This window comes from Saccopteryx leptura, chromosome 1 (genome assembly GCF_036850995.1).
Source record: "Saccopteryx leptura isolate mSacLep1 chromosome 1, mSacLep1_pri_phased_curated, whole genome shotgun sequence".
NCBI lineage: Eukaryota > Metazoa > Chordata > Mammalia > Chiroptera > Emballonuridae > Saccopteryx > Saccopteryx leptura.
The window spans coordinates 97,959,990-97,987,616 of NC_089503.1; the positions used below are offsets into that span (position 1 = coordinate 97,959,990).

The 27,627-nt window shown below is 51.6% G+C and overlaps 1 protein-coding gene across 6 annotated transcripts; it reads left to right on the top strand.

Annotated features, from left to right (window-relative positions):
- Nucleotides 1-518: 518 nt before the first annotated feature.
- On the top strand, nt 519-26,617 carry USP2 (ubiquitin specific peptidase 2). 6 transcript variants are annotated; one of them, XM_066371670.1, is made up of 14 exons: nt 519-667; nt 8,422-9,248; nt 9,487-9,672; nt 22,023-22,073; nt 22,503-22,626; nt 22,784-22,895; nt 22,974-23,084; nt 23,261-23,325; nt 23,523-23,626; nt 23,713-23,793; nt 23,905-23,983; nt 24,192-24,299; nt 24,458-24,578; nt 24,854-26,617. In XM_066371670.1, the coding sequence occupies exons 2-14, from the start codon at nt 8,463-8,465 to the stop codon at nt 24,939-24,941; spliced, it is 2,016 nt and encodes a 671-aa protein (XP_066227767.1). In that variant the 5' UTR covers nt 519-667; nt 8,422-8,462; the 3' UTR covers nt 24,942-26,617. The 6 variants fall into 6 exon arrangements, with proteins under 6 accessions (XP_066227767.1, XP_066227773.1, XP_066227766.1 ...); XM_066371669.1 differs by lacking the exon at nt 519-667 and adding an exon at nt 2,687-2,779; XM_066371671.1 differs by lacking the exons at nt 519-667; nt 9,487-9,672 and adding an exon at nt 2,687-2,779.
- The last annotated feature ends 1,010 nt before the right edge of the window (nt 26,618-27,627 follow it).

Consider the following 27,627-nt stretch of genomic DNA (forward strand, 5'->3'; position numbering starts at 1 on the left):
GAGAATCCCTTCCACTGACTCAGTGCCTCCCTTTGTTTACCCACTTAAGGAGTCATCACCAATCACTGGTCTCATGTTAGTAAAACGAGTAGAGTGTCTTTCAGAAGGAAAAAAAAAAAGAGGCTCACGAGCAGGCCCTCTCCTAAAAACTTCCCCAAAACTTAAAGTTGATACATTTGCCCGGGCTCAAATTCTGGGCCTTCTCTCCATTACCCTTCTTTCCCAATATATTCTGCTGCCCCCTGGTGTCGTCACATTTTGGTCCATCCACATCTTTTGTGCTCCTCCCCTAAAACTCCGGTGCTTTTCCTCCACGTGTCTCTCAGTTCAGTGAGTCGCCAGGGAAACCCTAGCAGGGCGGGGCTCTAATGACGCCGCAATGGAAACAAACCAATAGCCATGACGTGTGTCAGTGACGCAAATGTGGGGTGTGGCTTTGCCTGCCCCCGTGCAATTAAGTGGCTGCCCGCTGGGTGGCGCCGATTTCCCGGGGAGGTCCTTTCTGGGCCCCGGGCGGAGGTGGAGGAGAGGCAGACTGGAGCCGGAGCCAGCGAGCCCTCTGCGTCAGCTGCTGCTCACTGCTGTGCCGCGCTAATACCGGCCGGGACTCACCCGTAGTTCCATGCTTGTACCCAGCTCCACTCGTCCAACCTCGGAGAAAAAGCAGGTACTTACCACCTGTCGGAGGCTGGGGAGGAGGGATGCGGAGGTCAGTGCTTTTGAAGCTCAAAAAGTAAGGTGTCAGAGACAGCCTGGGCAGAATGGGCACTAGAAATGTAGGGCGAGTGCCAGCTCCGCGGAGGAGCTCCAGCTGCGGATGCCAGGGGGGGTGGGGGGTGTGTGTGTGTGATATGCCAGCTGACAGCCCAGGGTGCCAGGAAGAGCCATCTGTGTACTGATCAATGTGTTCTAAGGAAATGCTGCTTTGGTAGGTCCAGGTCTCTGTGCCCTGCGTGGTATGTGGCCTGAGAGTGCCGCCTTGACACTGACAGTCCCTTCCTCACGTGTACATGCATCTCACTTGCACCCTCCTAAAGCTCCCGGGGTGGGGCAGGGGACTCCCTCTCTTAGTCTGCCAAAGGGAGTGGGGGTGGCAGGACAGCAGCAGTTAATTGGAAGGGGAGATTTTTCCACCAATCTCAACCAGATAAAGGCATCTTTGAAATTCTTACCAATCCCAAACCAAAAGGTGAGGGAGGGGTGCTCCAAGACAACTTAGCCAAGAGAAGCCCTGGCCAACATATTCTAGCTGTTCTCTGAGGACTGAACATCTACTTCCCGACCTGGCTGCTTCTAGAATGGGGCTGAGTTGGAGATTGTGATTATACTCACCTCCCCAGGCCTGGGCAGGAGAAGGTCCCCCAAGTTGGACCCCATAAAAAGTGGAGGAAAGGAGAGCTGGTTGAGTTGGAGTTGGGGCATCCCCTACTCCTTTGATGCGGTGATGCATACCACACTGGAGTAATCATAGAGCCTAGCATGAGGGCTGGGACAAGGGCGTCCTCTGAAGTGCATCATCAGGACCCGAGTTGAGTCAGTAGCTTCTGCTGAGACAGGGTGGAGGCACAGTCCTGGGGACTCTCAGTCCTCAGAAAGAGCCACTAAGAAACAGACTGAGAGCCAACAAGAGCACCAACTGAGAGGTTAAGAAACCTGCTCCTTCCTCCTGTGACCCTGCCCAGCCCAGTTCTGTGGCTTGAAATACTGAGCGCTCCCACAGATAGAGTGGAGCCACCCAGAGCAGCTGGGTTTTCTCCTAGTAGCCTGGGAGAATTTGTACTTGCTATATTATTCTAGGCAAAGGATGAAGCCCAAATGGGCCCGGTCCTTCTCAATTGGGTGGGCTGGACAGCTAGGAACAGAGCAAGCCCCATTTACCCTTGCCAGTTACAGGACACAGACCAGCTTAGAAAAGCATGGAGCTGTTCTCTGGCATTAGAACAGGGCCCTCCAAGGGCAACACAGAGGCCCTCTTCTCCCTAGGAAGTTTCACCTGGGAGGTGCTGCTAAAATACTACGCTAATTATAATAATAATTTGAAGTATTCAATATAATAATTAATATTTATTAAACTCGTACTATGTGCCAGGAAATTGACAAATATTTAACTCTCCCAACTGTGAGTTATGGCACTAAGGTTCAGGCAGCTTAAGTGACTTGCCCGCTGTTTCAGAGACAATAAAAGAGAAAGAACTGGAATATAAGCCCAGACCTGAAAGTCCATGATAAAAGAATCTGGACTGAAAATCTGAGAGCCAGTTTCTTCTGCCTCTCACTATCTGTGTGCCCCTGAGCAAGCTGCTGTCTGCCTTGAGGCCTTCTCCATCTTTAAAGGAGTTGAACTAGCGCTGTGGCTTCTTCCTCTTCTCTAATTCTGTGACTGACACCTCCTTCTCCATATTTTGCCTCATTCCATCCCCCATCTACTACTCTCTGTCCAGTTGTTTCACCTTGAATCCCCGCTCTGTTCCACCTCAAAATGTTCCCCATTCAGAGTCCTTTTGTATCTCCTTGCCTGGCACCAGCCCATCAGGGCAGCTCCTTAAAGGAGGGCCTGTCGCTGCCCCTTTAATTCTCCCTGGACTTGGAATGCAAGTGAGTTGAGCTAGCTAGCCATCTCTGTGAGGTCAGATAAGATACTATATTTATCAGCCAGTAACCTGAACACCGGATTACCCAACCCAAAGTCATACTCCAGCCTCCGGGCTCTCCACTGCGTGTGCTCCTGGCCCAGCTGGGGAAGAAGCCCCCAGATCCTGTTCATTGCCCCCCAACACAGGTTAGTAGCTGCCCCTTTAATATCTGAGTTTCACAGGGACGCTGCACAGAGGGCCCTGGACTGTTTGGGGCAACATTTGAGAGACTGCCCCACCAGGCCTAGTGGGTGCTATGGGTAAGACTGAAAGCTGGACGTCAAGGACAGAGGAAGGATGAAGTCCTGGAGAGAGAAAGCTGCTGTCCTCTAGGGAGGAGGCAGGAGAGTGCCTGAACAGAGGTGGCTGGAAAGGGGGTGTAAGGAATGCAATACAACCTGGGGGCCCATTTCCGTTGCCTTTTCTTGAAAGTGTAGAGATGTCTACCCCCTCCCAACTCCAAATCAAAGAATCATCCAATAGAAACACTACCCTGGGCCCACCCACTTTTTTCAACCAGTCAGGATTCTTGCTCTAATCTCCAATCTCTTTACCTCTTCTCCCGCCCCTCTCCCAGCCTGTTGAGTAACTACTGGGAGCAAAAGAGACAGAAATAGACCCAAATTCCCTTATAGGACCCCCTGTTAAGGCATGTAAGACAATTAGGCACTAAACTGGTCGATCACTGGCTGCTAAACTTTCAGAGACCAGGCTGTGAGGGAGAGGCAGGTTGAGGCTCCTGGGGGCCTGAAAGGAGCAGACAGGGCTCCAGGATGATGTGCGCTCAAATATCCCCACCCCAACCCTCCACTCTCCCTGCATCCTCCACACCTGCCAGGACATCCCAGCTAAAAGTGAGGGTCAGAGTGCATAGGTGAGGGGAGACAGGGCCCCTCTCAGCCCACTTTGCCCTCCAGGTCAGCACTTCAGCGGTGCCACATTCCTTCACAAGAGGCTGTGGGAAGCTCTGCCTCCAACACTGTGAAGGTTCCCAATCACCTGGCAGTACTAGCTGGTTCTCTTCACTCACCTGTCCTGGACACCCAAGCAGGAGGCACAAGACTGAACCCTGTTCAGGCATGCCTCTGAAACCCAGCTAGGGGCTTTCTATCCACGCAATGACAAGGCCACAGAAGCTGGCATGCCTTCACCCCAGAAAGCAGGGCAAATCTGGGCAGGGAGGGGCCAGGAAGGCTGCTGGGATGTGGGGCATTACCCATCCCCTAGCCCGGATGCCAGGAGTGCCTGGGATTCCTTGGGAGCAAGTCCTCTGCTGGCTGGGCAGGTTCGGGAGCCTTTCACGTGAGCAACAGGAAATGACAGTGGCTGATTGCATTGGCTGCCCCTGGGGGATAGGTTTCATTTTAATCTCTGCTTCACCTAGCTTGGGTACCTTGGTAAGTGGGCTGAGCAGCAGCAAGGGTAGGAGGCTGAGGTGCATGTCCAAATCAGGCCTTGAGCCCAGGGCACTGGCAGGGGCTAGACCCTCGTGCCAGGGGGCGTGCAGGAATTTGGCAATGCAAGTGAAATAGAGGCCTTCTGGACCATCTTGCCATTGATCAATACTGTACTGGGGGTAAGGTTGCACCTGACTTCACTTTCATTCCCCTGCCGTGCAAATTCCTAAGGGCTGCTCCTATAGGAGTCTGTCCCCGCCATGTTGTTGCCTAGACAGTGATGCCTGGACGCCCCCGACCTAAATCCCAGCTGCCCAACCTTGTGCCAGCTCAAGGAGAGGCCAGGGCAGTGTGAAGTGGGGGGCCAAGTTCAGGGTGGCTGTCAGAGGACAGAACACAGGTCCCAGCCCAGCTCTGCCACTCTCCCCAATGTGACCTTCCATCTGCAAATAGGCATTTTTTAAAGTGCTTTTATTTTATATTTTTTAATTTAAAATTTTTTTAAGAGAGAGAGAGAGGAAGGGAAAGAGAGAGGAAGAGAGACAGAAGCATGGTCTGTTCCTATATGTGCCCTGACCGGGGATCGAACCTGCAACCTTTGCATACTGGGATGACACTCTAACCTACCGAGCTGTCTAGCCAGAGCCAAATGGGCATATTAATAGCACCTACTACTCTGAGCAGTTGTGAGGATTAATTGAGTTAATCACGGCATCCCAGAAGTCTTAGTGAAGTTTTAAGCTTTAATTACTTCAGAAATATGAACACTAAATGCTTCATTTGAGTGCTTCATTATATAAATTTCTTGTCTATTCTTTTAAAGTTTGGATAAAAATAATTTTAATTTCAATTTAATGCAATAAATTAAACCTTCAAACGGTGTTTTTAAGTTTGAGGCATTTATTCTTCCAAAAGAATTAAAGCTTAAAACTGCAGTAAGGGTTGGGGACACTGTATGAAGCGTGCTTAGAAGAGCACCAGGCACGTGGCAAGGGCTCTCTGAGTGTTGGAGTTCAGGCTGCATGTGAAGTACTCAGCATGGTACCTGGTCCAGAAGTGTTCAATACCTGTCAGCCAGCGTGATGGTACTTGGTTCACATGTCCTATCAGGAAACTGAATGCTCTGTGCAGAGGAATGCTGCTGCCCCTCCCAAAGGGGGAAAACTGAACAAAGTGAGGGGCAACTCTAGTAGAGGAGGGGAGAGTGGAGGCACCTCTGTGAAGATGGCACAGAGAAGGAGCTCGGCAGGTGCACCAACTCTGCTGTCCGAAGTGGCCTGCACCTGAGGAGGCACCACCTGGAGCCACACGCCCGCCCGCCGCACTTGCCAGCTCCGGGTAAACAGGGAAGGAGCCAGGCAGCAGGGGCCCCACGCTGAGCAGGGAGGGGTGGGGGGTGTCTCAGCCAATGGGCTTGCCTCCCACTGCCCCATGAAAGAGCCATTCAGTTCAGGCTGTTCCTGTGGCAACCAGGAGACTTGTCGCCATGTAACTGCCAGTCCTGTTCCCGTCTTGTGCAGCAAGGATACTGTCAGGGCCCTGGCCGGTTTTCCCACCCATGGTGTGTTCTGCAGCCTCCAGGGTCAGCCCCACCAGGTAATACCAAGGGGTGCCAACTCAAGCTGTCTGCTCTCCTGAAAAGTTACTGGCACCTTTCTTAAGAGTGAAACAGGGCAGGGGTTAGAGGGTCTCCAGACATAGGACCTGTAAGCCAGTGCTGAGAGGCAGCTTCCAGGGGGCTGCCCCCTCACCTCCCCAGGCTCCTGCCGAGAGTAAGGAGGTCTATCAGTTGCCTGCCAGATTGGAATGGACAGAAAAGCAGGGATTTAGGAACCCTCCTGGGACTCTGTGGGCCAGAAGGCATGGCCCTCCCTCCAGCTCCCATCCCTTCCCAGGGCTATCAGCTGTCCCAGAGCTGTCTGTCCCTGTCCAGAATGGCCCCAGCACTTCTGCATCATCAGTAGGGCCAGGAGAGGTCATGAGCTGCGAGCACTGCCTGCAGAATACCAATTCCCTGGTCGCCTTGGTGTGGGGGAGGGAGAGCGACAGCCTGGAAGGGAGGCATGAACTCATGCCCTGGGAGAGGCTGGGTCATATCTGATTGGCTGCTAGGTGTCCCAGAGCCCGGCTCCTGAGACCTGCAGTTTCTTTGACTTTGAATTATTGATGGAGCTCTCATCAATAGTGAAACAGAGCAGGACTGGACCCAGCCCCAGCTCTGTACCTCTGTCTCTCCCCTTGGCCTCCCTCACCCTTCACTCTCTTCCTTCTCTGCAGTCCAGAAAGTTAAGCAAATGGGAGGACAGTTAGTTTGTGGTTTCCTCCAACCCTGAATAAGGTGTTTCTACAATTACCTTTCCCAGAAAGGGGTGAAAGTTGTGCTGGAGGTGGGAGCGCAATGGGCAAGGGAGTGTACATGAAATAGGGGGTCCCCGGGCCAGGTGGGGAAAGGATACACAATAAATGTGGACCAGAATTGCTGGAGGGCTCTGGCAGGGGCTTAAAAGTTTTGTTCGAGGGCCTGTATGGAAGTGGCCACCTGCTGATCTACCCCCACAACTATTCCGAGCCTCTCATGGACTGAGTTTCTGGTGCTCCCTGCCAAGCCCTCAGCTCGTCTCTGCCCAAATGGGCTGGCCTGCCAGCCAGAGCTGGCTATGGACTGCTAAACACTGACTGCTAAACAGCTAGCTTGTTGCCACTGCCCGCTCATCAGTTCCTTTCACTGGGCACTGCAGGGGGAAACCTTGGTGCTCAGGGCTGAGGTAAGAAGACACCAGTGCCAGGAAATAGCCAGCCCTGACATTATTTATTACAGGACTACAAAGGGAGGAGCCCATCAGGCTGCCTGGCAGGGGCTGGGGGAGGAGATAATAACCACTGTCATTGTTGAGGCTTTCACATGTTATTATCTCATTTCTTCCTCCCAACAACCCTGTGAGGTAGGAATCATGATGATGATGTTATATTCACTTGACAGGCGAGAAAATTGGGGCTTGGAGAGGTTAAATGACTAGGGCAAAACCACCCAGCCAGTTAGTCACAGGGCAAGTCAAAACCAGCCCCTGCACACAGTGCTCCGAGAGTCTCGGGTGGCCCTGCCCCCCATCCCCTCCAGAACCCCTGATGGCCCTCAGGAAAGGGGCCTGGTTCTACTTGCTCCTCTCTTGCCCTCCAGCAGCACTGTAGATAAAGCCTGAACTTTTATGGTGATGAAAGGGCTCTGCAGGTCTCCAAGTGAGCCTAACTCTGATGGGGAAGGGTGAATCCAGGTCAAGTGTAAGGAGCCCTGGGCTGGAGTTCTGAAGACCTGGCTTCCAGTCCTGCCTCTGCTGTGTGTGACCTTGGGCAAATCAGTGTTGCTTTCCCATCTGTACACCAGACAGGTTAAAATGGATGACTTCTGGGGCCCTCAAACCTCCTTAACTCAGTGATTCTGCGTTCTTTCACCAGATCTACCTCAGCTGTAAGGAGTTGGGGTGGGTACGAGTGCTGCCTGCAGTGTGGGATTTTAACCTCTAGGGGGCCCCAGTGTATGTCATTATCACCATGAAGAGCTGGGGAGGGATACCGGCAGGGGAACTCCTGGAAGGCCACAGTGCGTAATTCCACTTAGAAGACTTAGTTTCAGTGAAGAGGGTGGGTTCTACCATACAAGGATTCCCCCACCACAGCTGCTGATCGTGTCCAGGGAAGAACTCTGGGATGGAGTCTGGAGACCAAGGTCAAGTCCCCTCTCTGCCACATGCTCACTAACCTCCACCTCTTCCCAGGCCCCATTACTTCCTCTCATGAGCCTCTTTCCTCACCAGGAATCTGACCAAATGATCCCCCAGCCATTCTAGCGCAGTCTATGAATCCAAAAAGACTCCTGCTCATCCCATAAGTCAGAAGGGAGGGAATCGGTCTTAACTCTTGAACTGTCCAGTGCTCTTAGTCCAAAGGCTGAGGGCAGTGACATCCCTCCAGCTGGGGAGTTTCTGCAGAAGCTGAGGAGAGGAAGCTGATGGGATCTGGGTTGGAACACTGGGTGTGGTTTTGGAGGGCTGCAGAGGTGGGGGCAGTTCCTGCTCGCATGTTTGGGTTACTGAAGGGAGCACTCAGGGGCCAGGATGTGCTGAGACTAATTGCCCTGTGTGGTTTATAAAAAGCCAGCCACTGCTGTACTCTCCCTGAGGTGTGAGTGCAGGGGTGCATGCAGACTTGCGTGCATGTGTGTGTACACACACGCACAGGCATGTTTTTCAGCAGCAGGCCAGCCTCTTGTGGAAATGGACTGGGTGGCCCCTGGTTGAGATCTAAGGCTCTGGCCAGCTGGGGATGGAGAGCAGGTACAGTGGGAGCCTGACACCTGGCAGGGCCCTCTGACAACTGCTTTCCTTGTCTTTCAGCCCATGAGGCTCCCAGTCCCCACTGAGTGCAGCCCTGAAGGATGTCCCAGCTCTCCTCCACCCTGAAGCGCTACACAGAATCGGCCCGCTACACAGATGCCCCTTACGCCAAATCAGGCTATGGCACCTACAGTCCTTCTTCCTATGGAGCCAACCTAGCTGCCTCCTTCCTGGAGAAGGAGAGGCTTGGTTTCAAACCAGGCCCCCCAACCAGCTTTCTCACCCGTCCCAGTACCTATGGCCCCTCCTCCATCCTGGACTATGACAGGGGCCACCCCCTGCTGAGATCAGACATCATCGGGGGTAGTAAGAAGGCAGAGAGCCAGAGTCTGGGCACTGAACGCCCGGAGCGGCCTTCAGGGAGTGGACTCAGCGGGGGCAGTGGATTCCCTTATGGAATAACCAGCAGCTCTCTCAGCTACCTGCCCATGAATACCCGCAACCAGGGGGTAACCCTGACCCAGAAGAAGTCGAACAGTCAGTTAGATCTGGCCAGGGATTTCTCCAGCCTGCGGACCTCAGATAGCTACCGGATAGACCCTGGGAACCTGGGCCGCAGCCCTGTGCTGGCCCGCACACGCAAGGAGCTGTGTGTCCTGCCGGGACTCTGCCAGGCAGCCAGCCGCTCCGAGTACCTGGCCAACTACCTGGACAACTATGGTCGCAAGGGCAGCACACCTCAGGTGCCTGTCCAAGCCCCTCCCTCACGAGTCCCTGAAGTCCTCAGCCCCACCTACCGACCCAGTGGCCGTTACACTCTGTGGGAGAAGGGTAAGGGCCAGGCCCCTGGGCCCAGCCGCTCCAGCTCCCCAGGGCGAGACACCATGGTGAGTTTGCCCCTCGGGGACCCGGTGATGGGCTGGGGAGGCAGCCACTGATGTAGAAGAGCCAGGTTGAAGGAAAGATTCCCAACTCTATAGATGATCGAAGGCAGAGGTTTTCTTCTCAAACATCACAGTGGCTGCTCCTGCAGCCCTAGTGGGGACAAGCCAGGGAAGTCATCTAGGCATATCTGGTGCCCTGATGGCTCACTGGCCTGCTCAGAGACTTTCCCACTCTCCCTAGGAAACCCACTTCAGGTCCTGTGTGCCCGACGATGGTCCAGCAGTGCTCCCAGAAATGCCCAGATACCCCCAGATGCACTGCAATTCTTATGCTCTACTTTTCTACCCAACATGCCAGGGTCTCATGCAGGCCCTGCCCCATCCTGGACTGGATGCTGAGGTCCCCAGACCACCGGTGTTCCCTGTGGTAAGAGAGGCCTCCATGCTCTGGTTGTACTCCTCTCCTGCTCAGGCTTTCATTTCTCAGTCTGGAGAACCCGCTTAGCATTTGAGCTTAGCCACTGGGGAGGAGGGACTCCCCACTGATTGACACTGGCTGGCTCAGAACCACGGTGCCTGGACAGTAGTTTCTGGCATGTGTCTTTGCAGAAATATTTGTCTAGGGTGTTAGACAACCTAATATCTCTATATTCCAGTCATCCTGGGCTGCAATGAGGGAGGAGGCTCTGCTGGAGACTGAGCAAAGGCTGGCATAGTCTCACTCACATATAATCACTGAACACACCTCCTTCAGGGCACAGACTACATTGTCTTCTCTGTAGTTGTTGGTAACCCATTAGGTGGTAAGTGCTCCAAGGATGAGAAAGAAATGCTAACTCTAGATCCCTCGCCTTGTACCTAGAGCAGCACAGAACTCAGCTGGCCTGCTGACTGCATGTACAGAGGGTGAGTGGGTAGGTGAGCGGATGGCAGGATGGGTGAGTGGGTGGGTATGATGGACAGGCTAGCACGTGGGCAGAAGAGTTAGGGGTTGTGTCTCCTTCACTTTAGGTACACTTCCCCTACTCCTGGGATATGTACATTTTTAAAACAATAGCTGCATCACAAGAAATGCTGCTGAATGGGCTTGTCCAGGTAAATGGAGCAGGAGTGAAGGACTGGGGTGGGGCTTCTGGTCAGAGACCTTGGAGCTTGGAATAACTCAAGGTCTAGAGAGGACAATTTTGATATTGCTTGGAGAGTCTTGGCCTTGGCAGGCCATCTGTGAAGTGCCCTGGGAGATACAAAAGCTGGTGCCTAACAGGGCAGGGTTGGCTAAATTGGAGGGCTAGTCTAGGAAAGGAATGGGAACAGAGCTGGCCTGGGAGACAGATGTGCTCTCAGAGGAGCGTGTGCTTGGGTCAGAGCATGACCCACGTAGGCATGTCTGGTGCTGCTCATCTCAGGGGCAATTAGAAAATGGCTCTCAGTGGAGGGGTTAGGTCCTAGAGGCTCCTGAGGGTCTTCCCCCAACTTTACTAAAGAGAAGGGTTCTTTATGGTATGCAATGTCCTCAAAGTGGGGTCTGCAGACTTCCTACATCAGAAGCACCTGCAGAGCTTAATAATTCAGGGCCCTGGGCCCCACCCAGATACCCTGAATCAAACTCTCTAGAGGTAGTGCCTGGGAACTACCTTTTCACAAGCTCTTCAAGTCATCTTTAAGTACCCTGAGGCTTGGAAACCTCCTCCTCACAGATAAAGCACAGACCCACTCTTAGCACCAATGATGAGATAGTAGGGTCTCCTCCTTTCCTGAGGGGACAGATTCCACTGGGACTCTGTCCCCTTCCCACACAGGCATATCCCAAACCTCCCTGGTGTCAGCTGCCCTGCCCCCCATCCCAAGTGGACATCCAGGCCCCATCCTTCACCCCCAGGGCCAGGGTGAGAGGAGTTTTTAGAGAGGACTTCAGGAAAGTAACACATTGTCCTGGGGAACACTTAGCCACCTTAACATTCCCTTCCAGAAACAATTCACAACACACTTAGGTAAGGCTAAAAATGCCCTACAGCTGAGTTAGTGTTCCATTCTGAGCTCATGCTAAAAAAGATATTGTTACCCAGGAAAAGCTCCCAAGGGCTCAACAGTGTAAGACCCTGATTTAACCGCATCCACTGTCCTCACCACACTCATCCTCACTTTCTGGAGCTGACTGTATTTTGCTGAGATGAGAACAACCCTGCTCATGGGGCCTGGACCACTTCTTTCTAAAACCAGCTCGAATTTCTTCTCATGTCTGCATTTAGTGATCTTATCTTCTCATTCATTCATTCATTTACGGGTGCTCAGTTGACTAGCAGGGTAACCTCTGAGAAATTCCTTACCTTCTGAACCTGGTTCCTCTGTAAAACAACTGATCAGAGGTCCCACTAATGGATTATCACGAGGAACCGTGGTTATACGTAAAAGGGCCTGGCACATAGTAGGTGCTCAATGTTCACCCTTCTTACACCCTTCCAGGGGGCAAGATATATGTGAGCCTGGTCCCTGACCTCAGTGCATTCACATTCAATTGGGGAAATAAGTTCTTAAAATAGGTGCAATAGGAGGCAGCCCTTCTTGTTTTCAAGGGTCACAGGTAGTGGAAAGGGAGAGGCCTCTGAGCCTGGGCTGGGCTGTGACTGAGGGAAGGAAGAGTTGGCCTCTTTACTTTGGACACCTCCTATCTGAGGTCTTTTCCCTCACCCATAAAAGGGAATGGCCACGCCTGCCCTGCCCACTGCACAGCGATGTCATGAGGCTGAAAGCAAGCAGTGCCTGTGGAGGAGTCTGAAGCCGATGCAATGCTATGGAAGAGTCCCTACAAACTTAAGGGGGGAAAAGTGACAGAACCCGGGCACCTGGCAGCTGACTAGAGTGGGGAGGGGAGCAGCCTTGGGAGGAACAAAGGCTTGAAAGTGCACCCTGTGGCAGGATCCAGCCTGCTCTGACTCCTCTGAGACCCCTGGGGCTGACTTGAAATACAGTTGACATTGGGGGGGGGGGGCAATAGCAGGTCCCAACCAAGGTCGAACCTTTCTAACCAGACTTGTTCCCTTCATTCACAGTAGTAGCCAACGTGAACTTGGAATATCATAGACTCAGCTGAGCACAGTAAAGAACTGGCGGGGGGTGCATGAGTTCTGAGTAGTGCCCCATGCTTGCCTAGGCACCAACAGAATGCCAGTCCATAGGAGTGTGGCTCAGCCTAGGATAACGAGGGCTGCCCCGGGCTCTACCTTCCATTTAAAATGCAGACACATTGGAGGAGAAGGATGTGATGGTTTAAAACTGATATTTAAGGAGGGAAAAAAGCTTTCACTCCCCCCAGCGGGAACTCCAAGCCAGGTACGTTGGCCTTGCAGAGGACCAAAAACCCTAGCACCCAACCTGGTTATGCCCCCCTTCCGCCCCACCTCTCCTGTTCTGTGGGCCTAAGGACAAGCTGTTCCCACTGAGCCCTGCCAGGACTGCGATTTAACCCCTACAATCCATCCTAATCCTCTTCCACTCCACCCCCTGCAGCTGCTCCCTCCAGCCCTGGCATTCAGCCTGCCAGCACCAGCCCTGCCTTCTCCCTCCTCTGCCCAGGCTGCCCTCTCCTATCCGCAAGAAGAGCCGCGGGTTGGCCCCACCCTCCAGAGCAGTCCCCAGGCCAGGCACCTGCTGTTCAGATGCAGAGCCAAGGACGAGACTCAGAGCCCAGCCCAGCCTATTCTCCCCAAGCAGTCTCCTCCACACCTCTGCCCTCTGCTCTGGGACCTGTGGCTAGGAGCAAAAGGTCTGGGAACCTAAGGTATCTGGGTCCTATGGTTAACTGGGTCCTACTTGCCCCTGGGGCTAACTCATCTCTTGTTCAGTGACAGGGAGATTATATAAACTGAGGTCATGTGATTTTTGTCTTGAGCGGGACTTTGGACTTGACTGCTGCCATGCAGTGAGTGGGGGGTGCTCCAAAGAGAACAAGTTTGGGATGGCAGGGGTTGCCCTAGCGCTCCTAAGTGAGAAGTGTGGCCTTACTCTCGTCCCTTGACTTCTCACTGTGTACCCAGCCACACAGAGCTGCATCCCCGAGGTTTTGTTTGTCCAACTTGGCTGCCTGAGACCCTGGGGCCTGTCCCACCCAGGCAGCCACACTGAGGAGGCTGAGCTTCCTCAGAGTTTCTATCTGTGTTGACAGCATGGGGAGGTCACTCAGAGGAGATCTTAAGCCAGATGGGGACCCATAGCCAGGACGGGTACAAACTGCTGAGAAAGAAAGGGCAGTCAGTTTGAGGTTTGTGGTTAGAGTCAGCAACACACTCCTGTCTCCGTTCCTTGAAGACTGCCTGTGGGCTGTGACCTGGCTGGTGGCCTTGCTGCTGCCTTGTCCAGGCTGTTTCTCACTCAGTGCCCAGCACCATCCTCCCTGCCTCCTCCTCCACCCCCACCCCAGGATATCTTCATGAGTTAATGTGGAGCTGGGGTGGATCTCAGCAAAGCAGAAGTAAATCCAAGCCTGGCAAATGTTCCCTGCCCCTGGAGGAGCAGTTCCACTGACCATTGGTTATAGAGATGAACATCATGTTCAGGGCCCAGAGCTGTACCCGTAGCCCTCTACACCCTCTTACCTCAAAGGATAAGTGAACCTGGCACCCTGCACAGAGGTATAAGCAAGAGAGGGAAGTGAGTGGCCTTCTAAAATCCAGCTGGCTCAGGCCACACTGCCCTGAGGCTCAAAGGAGTAGAGCTTTTGGCGTCCTGGGGTATGAATGATACAGAGAAACAGAGATTCCTCCTGGCCTTCCCTCCCCAAGGGCATGTGTGGGCTGAAAGCCCACGCCCCAAGGACTCTGAACCCCTACCAGTTCAACCAGTCAGTCAGGCCACCAGTCTGTCCCTTTGCAGTGATAAAAGCAGCTGTGTGCAGGACTCCTGATATTAATTTGAGGCTTAAGGCATTTGCTTGGGCCTGAGCAGTGTCTCTAACCCTGGACCAAGCTGTCTGCTAAGATCTGAGGAAGCAGGACACTCAGAATTGCCATCACAGAGCTAACTCAGACTCTGTTTATACTCTATCCATGCCAGGAAGGATTTGAGGGGAAGAAAATTAATTATCCCACAGGGGAGGCAGGCCAAGCACAGGCTCTAAGAAGTGACAGTTTCAGGCTATAAGAATGAACCTTAGGTCAAGTCAGTATATCTGAGTCAGAGAGTCACAAAGGCAAAGCCAGATTCAGATCCCAGGAGACTACAGTGACCCTTCAGTATCTGCTGGGGATTTGTTCCAGGACCACCCTCCCCCCCATCACCATCACCATAGATACCAAAATCCACTGAAGCTCAGTCCTTTATATAAAACGGCACGGTATTTGCACATAACCTAATATTTGCATTTGGGCTACAGCAGGGTATGCCTACATATTACGTCATTTGCATGGGTTCAGCAGAGTGCTCTGCACCTGGCAAATTCAAGTTTTACTTTTTGAAACTTTCTGGCATTTAATTTATTTATTTATTTATTTTAATTGAGAGGAGGGAAGGCAAAAAGACAGACTCCTGCATATGCATGTGCCCTGACCTGGATCCATGGGGCAAGCCCTCTATGGGGCTGATGCTCTGCCCATCTGGGGCCATTGCTCCGTTGCTTGACAACTAAGCTATTTTTAGCCCCTGAGGTGGAAACCTCAGAGCTATCCTCAGCACTTGGGGCCAACTCGCTGGAACCAATCAAGCCATGGCTGCAGGAGAGGGAAAGAGAGAGAGTGAGAGAGAGAGGGAAAGAGAGAGCATGAAAGAGAAGGAGGGAGGGCTGGAAAAGCAGATGGTCACTTCTCCTGTGTGCCCTGACCAGGAATTGAACCCAGGACATCCAGACACAGGGCCAATGCTCTACCACTGAGCCAACTGGCCAGGGCCAAAGCTTTCTGGCATTTAAAAAATATTTTTAATTTGAGGTTAATTGAATCTGTGGATGTGAAGCCCTCCGATATAGGAGGCCAACTATAAATCCTTTACCCATTCCACTTCAAGAAATGGCTCTGAAGAGAAAGGTTCTCACAAGGGCTTGGCTAGTTGAGAAATAAGCCACAATTCTTTGTTGGTTGTGCAGACCTGCTTGACAAGATGACTCTGTGAGAATTCTATCCCCTCCTCCCGGACTTCTCAAAGAGCTCCCATGTAAGAGCTTCCCCGCCTTGGGCCCCAGAGCTCCCAACAATACCCAGAACCTTCTGTACCCCAGGGAAGAGGAAAGAAGCATGCTGAGAGAATGCTATGATGTCCTAGGGTAGGAGTACTCCCATAGCTGGTTTCAGTCATAGGGGAACAGGCCAGATACTCCAGTGGGTAAACGCCTGTTGGATACTGCATCCTGCAGCACCCTACTTCAGCATGCAAACCCAGACTCACCCCACCCTTTGAGGCCCAGTGGGACTTCCAGGATGCCTTGCAGAGTTTGGTTTGGCCCCGTCCAGAGATGAGATCAACACCATTTATTAAGAAAACACAACCCTATCCCTGAGGAGTTTTCAGTGTGATGGCACAATCAACACACAATGTAAGACCATTTAAAGAAGCCTTAGAGATACTTATAAAACAAAGATAAATATATTAAGATAAATGTATACAGTGGAAACTGTTAGCAGACTGGGCATATGCTGTAATAGGATGTTTAGAGCTAGCTTTGTGGAAAACAAAGCATTATGGAGGTAATTAGCAGAGACCAGGAAGCACATGCCAAAACCTCTGGTTGTTAAAAGCAGGAGTTTTGCTGTAGGATAGGTCTCAGTCCACATTGTCAATTTATTAGCTTTGCAGTTCTGGCAAGTCATTTGAACTCCCGGGGCTCAAGGTTCTTCATCTATAAAATAGAGGTAATAGTTACTGTGCTACTTGTGTTATTATGGAAGTTAATTGGAGTAATTTATTTAAAGCACTTAGCCAGTGCCTGGCATTTAGCAAACACTTGATTGGTGGCAGTTTAAGTGAAAGAAGGCAAGTGTGAAGCAGAGAAATAAGAGCAAGTTGGTTGGCAGGGATCAGAAAAGAGAGAGGTTGGTGACAGTGGAAGGAGCCGATAGACAACCTTTCAGACAAGGCTACCTGAGGCTTCTGGACTAGATGCAAGAGTCAGGTGTTCTAGATGTTTCCAGGAAAAAGAGTGATGTGACAAAATGCAAGCATTGCTACAGATAGTGTAGGACTGTGGTTAGAAGGGTACATGCAGAAAAATGCTATTGTGTTTTGTCCAGAGGCCAGGTTTGGTCACGAGGACAGTGACTGTGGAGATCAACCCTCCCAACATTAGCACCCTCCTTTATCACCAAGTAGAAGGTCCTGCAGCTCTGCCTCCTGACCACTCCTCCCACCGCCACTGCTGGAACACATGGGGGCAACCAGGTGTGCTCCCCTCTCATTAGCAGGAAATTGCTGTTTAGTGGGTGGCCTAGGGCACAACCACATGTGTGTCCTGAGTACATTCCCGGTGTGGCTGTAGTCATGTGTGCAGAGTACATGCACATGCGGGGATGTGCATGTGGGAACAGAAGGCAGCCACAGATGAGTAACAGCTCACACTGCTGCCTATCAGACTATTTATAAACGCTAAAAATATTGGCTAAAAATAGCAAGCTCCCAGGCAAGATGCTTTCTCTATGCAGATTTTGTGTTGGCCCCTGATAGGTGAGGGGGTGGAGCACCAAATAAAACGCAACGACCTCTGATCTCCAAGCACTGCTGCCCTTAGGGTCAGAGTTGTACAGTCACCCCACAACAGCTGAGCACCATTTCACCACCATTGTGTTACTTTACCCTCACCTCCAAAAAAACAAAAGTTAAGATTCTGTGTGAGATGGAATTAATTGGGTAAAAGAGGCCAGAAAAAGTTCTTACCTGGGGCCAAAAAGGACAGTGACCTAGTGCACCTTATAAAATATGAGCACTGCCTCCCTCAGTCATGGGCCAAGCTAGGTCTGGAGGGGGCAGGGGTGTCAGTCTGTAAGCCTTGGCAATCTATCTCCTTGACCTGGGCTCACGGCCCCTCGCAGACTGGTGCTGTGCCTGAGTGCCCCTACAAACGTTTGCGTGCACGTGCACTTTCCCCCGAAGAGAACACCGAGCCTTCGTCGGGTTGTCACAGTGACCTGCAGCGCCACCACCCCCGCCAGCTGAGGAGCTGTATGCCGCCGTGGGGGAGGCTCACCCAGCTGATACTCGGTCTTGGGGACGTGTCCTCTACCGGCCTCCAAGACAACTTTCCCGAGTCCCAGCCCCTTCCGGTCCTCCCCGGGGGCTGCGGGGCTCCGCGGCAAGGCGGACGCAGGCCGTGGGAGGCGCGGGCGGCGCGGCGGCCTCGCTGCGGTCCGCGGGCGAAGGAGGGGCGGGGCCGCTCCGCCCGGCGCTGACGTAGCGAGCCCGAGGCGCCGGGAACCGTCAGCCGCCGGGGCGCGGAGCCGGGTGCCGGGGCGGTTGGCGGCGCGCGCCGGAAGGTGAGGCGGAGGGGCGCGCGGTTGGTCCCGGAGCGGTTACCGACGGGCGCGGCGGACCGTGTCCTGCGGCGGCTCCCGGCTCCGCGTCCGGGCTGTGAGACCGCGCGGTGCTCCCCCGAGCCCCTTCGGCCTACGTTGGGCGTGGGGCGGAGGCCGTCGCTCGCCCCCCAGCATGCGCACCTCTTACACCGTGACCCTGCTCGAGGAGGGCCCCGCCACCCCCTTTTCCGCCCTCGCCAAGGAGCTGCGGCCGCGCTCCCCTCTCTCCCCTTCCCTGCTGCTCTCCACCTTCGTGGGGCTCCTGCTCAACAAAGCCAAGGTACGCAGGGCTCCTTTCTGGGACCCCCACGTGGAGGGCCTGGGGTTCCGCCTCCTCCCCGGGTTGCCCGCCTCTCCCTGCCCCGAGTCCGCCGCGCGCCCTTGACCGGGGACGGATTCTTCTCGGCCTCCCCTTCTCCTTTTCTAGGGTCTCCTGGCAAGGAATGCCCCCACCCCAGGTGATCTCACTCTTATTCGCAGCCCCTTTTCCTTCCTGGGGTCCCGGCCTTCGGGTCCCCCCGAGTCTCCCAACCCCTCCGCCTTCGTAACCTTGGCACCAGGTAGTACTTGGGCTCTTTATTCCTGGCACCTATCAGGACAGGTGTAGTAAAGCGTAACCTTGACTAGTTCTCGGCATGTGAGGGAACAGGCAACACGCTGGACTCTGCGCTGCGACTCTAAGCCCAGCAAGAAAAGCTAGTCAGAAGGGGGCTGCCTCCCCACCCCCACTGACCCCAAAGGGCATCCTCCCAAAGGGTTGGTAACAGGGATCCTTTGACTCGACGGAGGGCAGAGGAGTTGTGGACCAGTGAAAAAGGTCAACTTCCCTTTTCTTTCCAAGGCTCCCCAGTTTTGCTAAATTGGGCACTGGATCCTTCAAATGAAGTAGCCACCTAGAGTAATGCTAGGGCTAAAAGCCGGGTACTGCCCACTTGGGGAAGGAGGAAGGGGCCAGAGCTTGACAGATCTTATGTAACAGGCCCCAGCTCCGAGTGAGCAAGGCATGCACTGCTCCTGCCAGGGCCACACCAGACTCCTTGGCTGCAGGCAGGACTCATGGCTCACCCTCATGGCACAGGTGAAGTACGCAGGAAAGCCCTTTACTGGAATCCTGAATGTGAAGACATAAATCCCAATCCACCTTTCTTATACGGCCCATATACCCAGATGTTTCCTCTGCATTAACCCAGAGTGGGCTACTCCTGAGCGCCCCCCCCCCCCTTCATTGGAAGGTGACTCAGATCTGTTTGCTGACTGTGTAGGTAGCATCTCCTTTCTGGAGCTAAGTCAAAATTAGGTTTGCTGATGGCTAATAGTAAGAAGTTCCTGATCCAGACTTTCTCAACTCTGCACATGAGTTCCAGCATACCACCAGCTGGAGTCATTTCCTTCTCTCCTGGCTGTGAGAGGGGTCTCTCCCAGTTTCTCCATTTCTAGCTTCTCCCTGTCAGCCCTGAGGTAGGATTGTTTTCCCCATAAGAAAGGTCACTCCTGGGACATTTTGTTCCTCTCTGGAATGGAAAGTGCTGACTTTCCCTGGAGCTCCTGATTGCCTATTCATGTCAGAAGAATATCTGGCTGGGTATATAACAGACCTGCTCTCCCCTCTGCTCCCACCCCTGACTCCTGTTACCAACCCCCTTCAACACACAGTGCTTAGAAATTGGCATGTGGTTTTGAGCTCAGGAAATTTTAGACCATGGCATGACACTATCCCCTACCCCCCCCCAAAAAAAACGAAGGGTCCTAGCAAAGCCTTAAAGGAACCTCTCACCCACCAGGCCATTAGTAAGGTGAGATCTCAAGAATATTAACTGGAAGTGATGACAGGTTCTTTTTGACCCTTACTCTGCTGGGTCAGAGTTGAAGTGTCAATACCACAGAATGCCTCAGGAGAAAGACACCTCCAGTTTCCCATTGCCCCACCCTTACTGGAGCTGAGTGATGACTTTCTCATCCGAGGGACTACATTGGTGGACATTGACATGGTCACCAGTGGTAGAATGCTTTGCTTCTCCAGCCTCTTTAAACAGATGCTGGCTGAGGCATAGGGGTAAGACCTAATAAAGCACTGCCAGAAATAGGTGTAAGGGTGGGAATAGTGTTGTGGGCAGGATTTGATGTTTAGCTCCAAATGTACAGCATACAAACTTCTGCAATGTTTTTGTTGGGCCCCAAGGGAGGCCTTCTCCAGGGCTGATAAGGTCTTTGTCCAGGGGATTCTTTCTGTTTTGGCCCTCTTACTGGAACATCAGAGTTTAGACTGTCAAAAATGTAAGATTTGCCTGACCAGGCAGTGGTGCAGTGAATAGAGCGTCAGACTAGGATGCTGAAGGACCCAGGTTCAAGACTCCGAGGTCGCCAGCTTGAGCGCAGGCTCATCTGGTTTGAGCAAAAGCTCACCAGCTTGGACCCAAGGTCACTGGCTCAAGCAAGGGGTTACTCGGTCTGCTGAAAGCCCACAGTCAAGGCACACAGGAGAAAGCAATCAATGAACTTAACTAAGGTGTTGCCATGAAAAACTGATGATTGATGCTTCTCATCTCTCTCCGTTCCTGTCTGTCTGTCCCTATCTATCCCTCTCTCTGACTCTCTCTCTCTGTTAAAAAAAAAAAAAAAAAAAGGTAAGATTTAAATTTTATGTTTGGGGCCATATACTTCAGACTTCCTCAAGGATGCTTACACCCACCTGCTGCCAACATGCTTTTCTCTCTAGCTGCCAGTAGGAACCAAGTCTTTCTTCTGGATATATTTCCTTCCCTACCTGTTAGTATTAGACCTGACCACTGGAGAGGAGGGATTCTCCTAATTGTGGGATGGATCAGCATGTCCATTCCTGAGAAAAGTCCTCCTTCATCCTGCCTCTCCCCTCCTCACGCCCCTTGAGTTGACAACTTTATGGGCTTTGAGCTGCTGACAGCCTTAGAGACTGTCAGCACAGGGAATGAGTAATTTTAGCTGAGTTATTTCAGGCTCCTGTTCTGATCAGGGTTGCGCTGGTTGAACATTCTCCAGCAGTGTTGCTCCAGAGCTGCCTGCTCCCAGGCCCCCTCCCTGAGAGGGGGTGGCAGGCTCATCTACAGATGGCTTCTTTAACACTCTGAGCCTACGGGTTTTCTGCTTCCTTGGAGGTAGGGCCAGAATTAGCCACTGACCTGGACAAACCATGCTCAGAATTCCCCACCTAGCACCTGTTCTCTCTCCAACCCCCTTACCAGCCTCCACAGTAGGGACCAGAACAAGAGTGGCACCTTTAGCCAGCTGATTACCTCTGCTGGCCATAATCTGCTATCACAAGAATTACCAGCCAGTGGCCAGTCAGAATGTTGAAACTTGAGCCAGGCAGGGAGGCTTCTGCCAGGCTTTAATCAGCCCTCAGGAGCTGAGCTCACCTGGAAAGAATTCCAGCTATCTCTGGCCATTCATAATGGCAGGCTGACTTAAGGTGTCCCCCTATACACTCTTCCCCAAAGATCTAAACACAGTTAAGATGTTTTTGTCATTGAACTTTTCAAGACTTCTTTGAAGTGCCTATTATGACTGCCTTACATATTGGACATCTAGGTGTACAAATGCTTGAGATAGTGTCTGGATTTGGTACCTGAAATTTCTAGTAGCCAGGAATCAAATATGTTCCCAAATGTATGACATCCTAGTCTCTAGTTCAATCTCCAGTCCCCAAGATAGCAGAGTAATATAAAGGTGGGGGAAATATCCTGACCAGGTGGTGGCGCAGTGGATAGGGCATCAGACTGGGATGCAGAGGACCCAGGTTCGAGACTCCGAGGTCGCCAGCTTGAGCGCAGGCTTATCTGGTTTGAGCAAGGCTCACCAGCTTGGATCCAAGGTCGCTGGCTTGAGCAAGGGGTCACTCGGTCTGCTGTAGCCCCACGGTCAAGGCACATATGAGAAAGCAATCAATGAACAACTAAGGTGTCACAACAAAGAATTGATGCTTCTTATCTCTCTCCCTTCCTGCCTATCTGTCCCTGTCTGTCCCTCTCTCTGTCTCTGTCAAAAAAAAAAAAAAAATTTTTAAAGATGGGAAATATATACATAGTCAATAAAAGAAAGCAAAATCCTGAAGAATATTTTTGTTGTGTAGTGGAAATGACAGACATTTCTCAATCCTCTTTCCTACAAGGTATGTAAACTAAAGTTGAAGAGAGCATAACACGCGTGGCCTGGTGCTCATGGCTCCAGCTGGGGGAGAGTCACATGAGTGAGCCTAGCATGGGCCCAGCGTCTTTGCCTTCAACCTCATATGCCCTGTGTCCTTTGCTTACAGAATTCTAAGAGTGCCCAGGGTCTGGCCGGCCTTCGAAACCTTGGGAACACGGTGAGTTCTTCCCAACCTACTTCTTTCCAGAGGCCAACCCCTCCTCTCCCAGCTGGGACAGTCTCCTGGCTCCAGCTGACTCCCTGCCCCATGCAGAAAGCACTACTAAAGGGGAGTTGCCCTTTTACCTGTCAGCCTACTGCTTTCCTGGATCTTTCTCCTCAAGGACATCTGTCACTTCCCACCAACCTCTGTCCAGCTCACCCATGCCCTTTTATATGTCTCTGTAGTAAATAACTAATTATGTCACTTGTGCCACAGTGGGAATTTGCCTCACTTCTGACCCTTTCACTTACAAGGAAAGGAGCTTGAGGCTGAGGGAGGACTGACTTGCAGGGTAAAGGAATCTGAGGGCCTCTGATCCTGAGTAAATAGAGAGTCCAGGCAGGGTCTCTCTTCCCCACTGACTGTCTGGATCACTTCCTGCAGTGCTTCATGAACTCCATTCTGCAGTGCCTGAGCAACACCCGGGAGCTGAGGGATTACTGCCTCCAGAGGCTCTACCTGCGGGATCTCAGCCACAGCAGCAGTGCACACAGGGCCCTCATGGAAGGTGAGGAACCTCTCTGCGGACCTGGTCCTACTTCCCCCTCACATGTACCATTCCTGTTTTTCCTTTTTTAGCCACTTTTTGGGGAGATTCAGGTTTTGAAGTTGCTTATGGAAAATGTCTCACCTGTCCTCTACCTTCCACCCTCTCCTTTTAATAGAGTTTGCAAAACTAATCCAGTCCATATGGACTTCATCTCTCAATGATGTGGTGAGCCCATCTGAGTTCAAGACCCAGATCCAGAGATACGCACCGCGCTTCGTCGGCTATAAGTAAGGGCAGGGTGAGTGGCAGCAACAGCAGTTTCTTGGGACAGGAGGGCTTGCTCACTCTCTTCTCTTTGGGTTCAGTCAGCAGGATGCTCAAGAGTTCCTGCGCTTTCTTCTGGACGGGCTCCACAATGAGGTGAACCGCGTAACAGTGAGGCCCAAGGCCAATCCTGAGAACCTCGATCACCTTCCGTAAGTAAGAGGAGAAGCCTGTGGAAGCAAAACTTTGTGAACTTGAGTTTTTTTACCTACTTCTTCAGGGATAAAGATATGAGAATTTTGAACATTAAGGATTTAGATTGATAGACCCTTAAACTTACCATGGTTTGAACTCTAACCCAATTTGGCTTCCTCTCTCTGGTTCCTAGTGATGATGAGAAAGGGCGACAGATGTGGAGGAAATATCTAGAACGGGAAGACAGTCGGATTGGGGGTAAGTGTATGAAAAGGGGAATGCCTGATTTTTCTGTTATGTGATTTTGCTGGAGCAAAGCATGAAAAACCGTAAGAGTCATTCTCCCAGGCCACCTTTCTTCTGTCCAGCGCCCAACAAACTGAGGCAGAAACAGTGAGAAAGGCCACAGGCTCACTTCCTTGTGTTTAAGTGGCATGCATCCTTCTCTACCCCAGATCTCTTTGTTGGGCAGCTGAAGAGCTCCCTGACGTGCACTGATTGTGGTTACTGTTCTACAGTCTTTGATCCCTTCTGGGACCTCTCACTGCCCATCACTAAGGTATGCACCCCTGTGGCCGCACTTCTGAAACTCCACTCTAATTCCTTGGTGTGTTGACCTCTGACCTTTACTTTTTTCTCTGCCAGCGAGGTTATCCTGAGGTGACTTTAATGGACTGCATGAGGCTCTTCACCAAGGAAGATGTGCTTGATGGTGACGAAAAGCCTGTAAGTCACCCTTCCATAAGAGCAGTTTCCCAGAGACCCCTCTGGGAAGACGCTGTCACCAGCTACTGGATTCAAACAGTCCTCTCTGGTCCTGTCTGTCATGTCTTTTAGACGTGCTGTCGCTGCCGAGCCAGAAAAAGGTGTATAAAGAAGTTCTCTATCCAGAGGTTCCCAAAGATCTTGGTGCTTCGTATCCTTAAGATCAATCGAGGCAGAAACTTGACTTCAGAGAGAGACTGATGACAGGGGCTGAGGTGAAAGCCGACAGACTAGGAGAAAAGTGGACTTGATAGCCTTTCTCGTCTACTCTCCTGTTACTGAGGGGTACCCGCCCTTTAGGACCTAGTCCCTTTTACTTTGACTCTGTCTTTGCCACCCTTGACGCCCATCAATACCAGATCTGAAGCGGTTCTCCGAATCCAGGATACGAACCAGCAAGCTCACAACATTTGTGAACTTCCCACTAAGAGATCTGGACTTGAGAGAGTTTGCTTCAGAAAACACCAGTGAGTACTTTTCAGCAGGAAGAGAGGATGCAGGGTGCCAGCGTCTGAGACACAGACGGGAGGACACGAGATGGAGGGGAGCTGCTGAGGAGTGAGTTTTGAACACTGGGGATAGAGGCAGGAGCGGGAGGTCCTGAAACCCTATGTTTCCTCCACAGACCATGCTGTTTACAACCTATATGCTGTGTCCAATCACTCTGGAACCACCATGGGCGGCCACTATACAGCCTACTGCCGGAGTCCGGCAACAGGCGAATGGCACACCTTCAATGACTCCAGGTGAGACCGACTTCTCAGACAGGCCCCCTTTCAGACCCCTGTTCCTTACCTATCTGTATGGCTTCCACCTTGACTTGACAGCGAAGGTCAGAGCCAGAGGGCCATGTAACATGTATAGTCTGCTGTCCCTGTGAAGAATCTCTAGAAGACATCAAAAGAGGTTGGCCCTGGGTATACACCAGAGAGGTCAGAGACCGGCCCTCTGTCCCTCGACCACTCAGCTCTGTCCTCACGGCCCCTCACTGGGGCTCTGACTTTCCCTGCTCTCTCCACAGTGTCACACCCATGTCCTCCAGCCAAGTGCGCACCAGCGATGCCTATTTGCTCTTCTACGAATTGGCCAGTCCGCCCTCCCGTATGTAGCAGCAAGAAGCAGCCCTTTTTCTCTTCCCCGTGGTGGCCCCACACCCAAAGTTTTTTTTTTAAAAAAAAAAACAACAAAAAACCCAGACAAATGAGAAAAATAAACTAAAGCTGCCCAGCAGGAGTTGCTGTAGCCTGGGCAGGGTGTGGAGCTGGGAGCCAGGTGCTCCTGAGCCACACCTGGCAGGGAAAATCAACAGGACACGGAGACCGAAGCCAGCACAGTGCCCCGTTGGCGTCTCTTGTTTTCATTTTTAAGCTTTTGGTTTTTTCCTGAGTGTAATAAACAACAGTCAGTGTGGGGAGAAGATCCTGTGCGGCTCGCTGCCCGCTCGTCTGGAGAGGACAGCGCCCTCTGGAGCCTGCCGGGAGGATCACTGCCTGCAAGCGCCCAGCTTTCATCTGGACCCTCTGCTCACTGGTCTGGAAGCAAGAAAAACACCCATGAGCCAAGAGCCCTCTTCAAGCTGCTAACTCCAGGGGGACAGACCCAGGGACATCTTTGAAAAAAGCTGTTTTTGGCTTTTAAAAGCCCAATTTTTTTTTTATTTACCTTAACTAAAAATTTCAGACTATAGATGCTCTTCACACTTCTTCACAGCTGGGATGTTGTGCTAGTCAGTTTTGGGGTGTTTTTTGGTTTGTTTTTCATTTTTTGGTTTTTTTTTTTAATTCTTTAAATTCAACTTTTCTAGTGCTAGGCCCCAGTGGTGCTAGGTAGGTACTGTCCAGGCCCAAAGCACAGCCACTGTACACCTGGGATCTAACGAGTTTTGGTTTTTTGTTCTTTAGGGTTTTGTGGGGGGAGGTTTTAATGTTTTGGATGGAATCTAATTGCCTCTAAGAATTGTGCCTTATAGCATTGGGGACCAGGGGGTAACTGTTCCTCCCTGAAATATCCCTCAGCCACTTCCCTTTTCCCCATGCCATGCTCAGACTGGCTGGGAGGGATAGGGGCCGTGCCCTTTGCCCCTGGCTTGTTTGCATTGCAGTGAGATGAAAAAGAGAGTCGGTAAAAGGATATTTCCTATGATACAGTGTACGAAGTTCTTCCTGCCCACTCCTCTAATTGCCCCTGGTTTGCTCCCCAGCTGTTTGAAGGATAGCACAAGCTCCTTATCTCTAGAGCTTCTCTCACCTTTAATTTATTCCCTCTTAACACGCTTTTTCTCCCCTACTCCTCCTTCCCAGCCCCCCTTCTCAGAGCCTCCTGGACCGAGTTTCTCAGGGAAGCCCATGCTGCCCCTCAGCTCCCCCTGGCATTAGTCTTCAGTCCTACCCTGGGAGCTGGAGCTGAGTGTTTTGAGACATCTTGCCTGAGCCCTATGATTCTTTCCATGGGCACAATTTTGCCCTAAGTAGTTGGGCAAACTTCTGTGCTGTCCCAGGGAGTAAAGCTGTTCAGCATATGGCAGGGAGCTCTGCATGGAGTTCTTTGTACCCACTCAGCTGGCCTGGCCTGTGCCCCTCGGAGCCTGGAGCTCTCCAGTGCTCCCAGAAAGAAGCATCAGAGGAAGAAACCCCAATTCTAACTGGCCTGACACCCTTCTCCAGGGAAGACCTGTGAACCTGAGCCAAAGGGCTGGTGTACACTTGTTTACTGTGTAAGCAAGAGTAGAAGAACATCTAATGTACAGTGGAACCTTGTACAGAATAAATAATAGCTTTGAGAAATACATTGGCACGTAATGGAATCTTGATTTGGGAGGGTTTGAACCCCGGAAAAGCTCTTAGTATATTAGTGGCCAGATATTTTACTGCTTTAACCAGATTGTAAATTTTAAGTTCTGGAAAGAAATTACCCACTTTTTAATTTTAATTATTCTATAAAATTAATTAATTAATGAGCCTGACCAGGCAGTGGCACAGTGGATAGAGTGTCAAACTGGGACATGGAGGACCCAGGTTTGAAACCGTGAGGTCGCCAGCTCGAGCACGGGCTCATCTGGTTTGAGCACAGCTCACCAGCTTGAACCTAAAGTCACTGGCTTGAGCAAGGGGTCACTTGGTCTGCTGTAGCCCCCTAGGTCAAGGCACATATGAGAAAGCAATCAATGAACAGCTAAGGTGCTGCAATGAAGAATTGATGTTTCTCATCTCTCTCCCTTCCTGTCTGTCTGTCCCTATCTGTCCCTCTCTCTGTCTCTGTCACAAAAAGATAGTAGTTTGAACACTATAGTCATCTGAATTCAGTGAAAAACATATTTGTAGATATTTTAAATGTCACACTTGTTTATATATTTTTTATTCTTTTGAGCAAAACATTTAGGGCCACGTGTCATAACACTATTTCTAAATATCTCAGCATGCATCTCCAGAGAACAGGGACATTTAACCTCAGCACTGTCTTCACACCTAAGGAAATTAGCATATCTAATAGACATTTCTTTAAATGGACTACTTTTTAATTGCTGTTATGGGCACTGTTGACACACTTTGGTTCCTGTAGTGTGACCTATAATGAACTAAAAAGACTTCAGTAGAGGCTGAATAGAGCAAAGTGTGCTCTTAAAGCAGCATGGCTATATTTGGATCTGGAGTGATCAAAGCTTGCTCCTTGATAAATAAAAGATCACAACTTGCCCCCCCCCCAACACCCAGAAACAGCTGCCTTTACATTAAAGGTTTTGCTCTCTAAAGTACTTTTTTCAATACATTCTCAGATCTAACCCCTTAAAGAGTTTAC

Coding starts and splice junctions, on each gene's coding strand:
- USP2 (XM_066371670.1), top strand. CDS start 8,463: ATGTCCCAGCTCTCCTCCACCCTGAAGCGCTACACAGAATCGGCCCGC. Junction 22,627..22,783: donor ACACAGGGCCCTCATGGAAG/GTGAGGAACCTC, acceptor TCCTTTTAATAG/AGTTTGCAAAACTAATCCAG. Junction 22,896..22,973: donor CCGCGCTTCGTCGGCTATAA/GTAAGGGCAGGG, acceptor CTTTGGGTTCAG/TCAGCAGGATGCTCAAGAGT.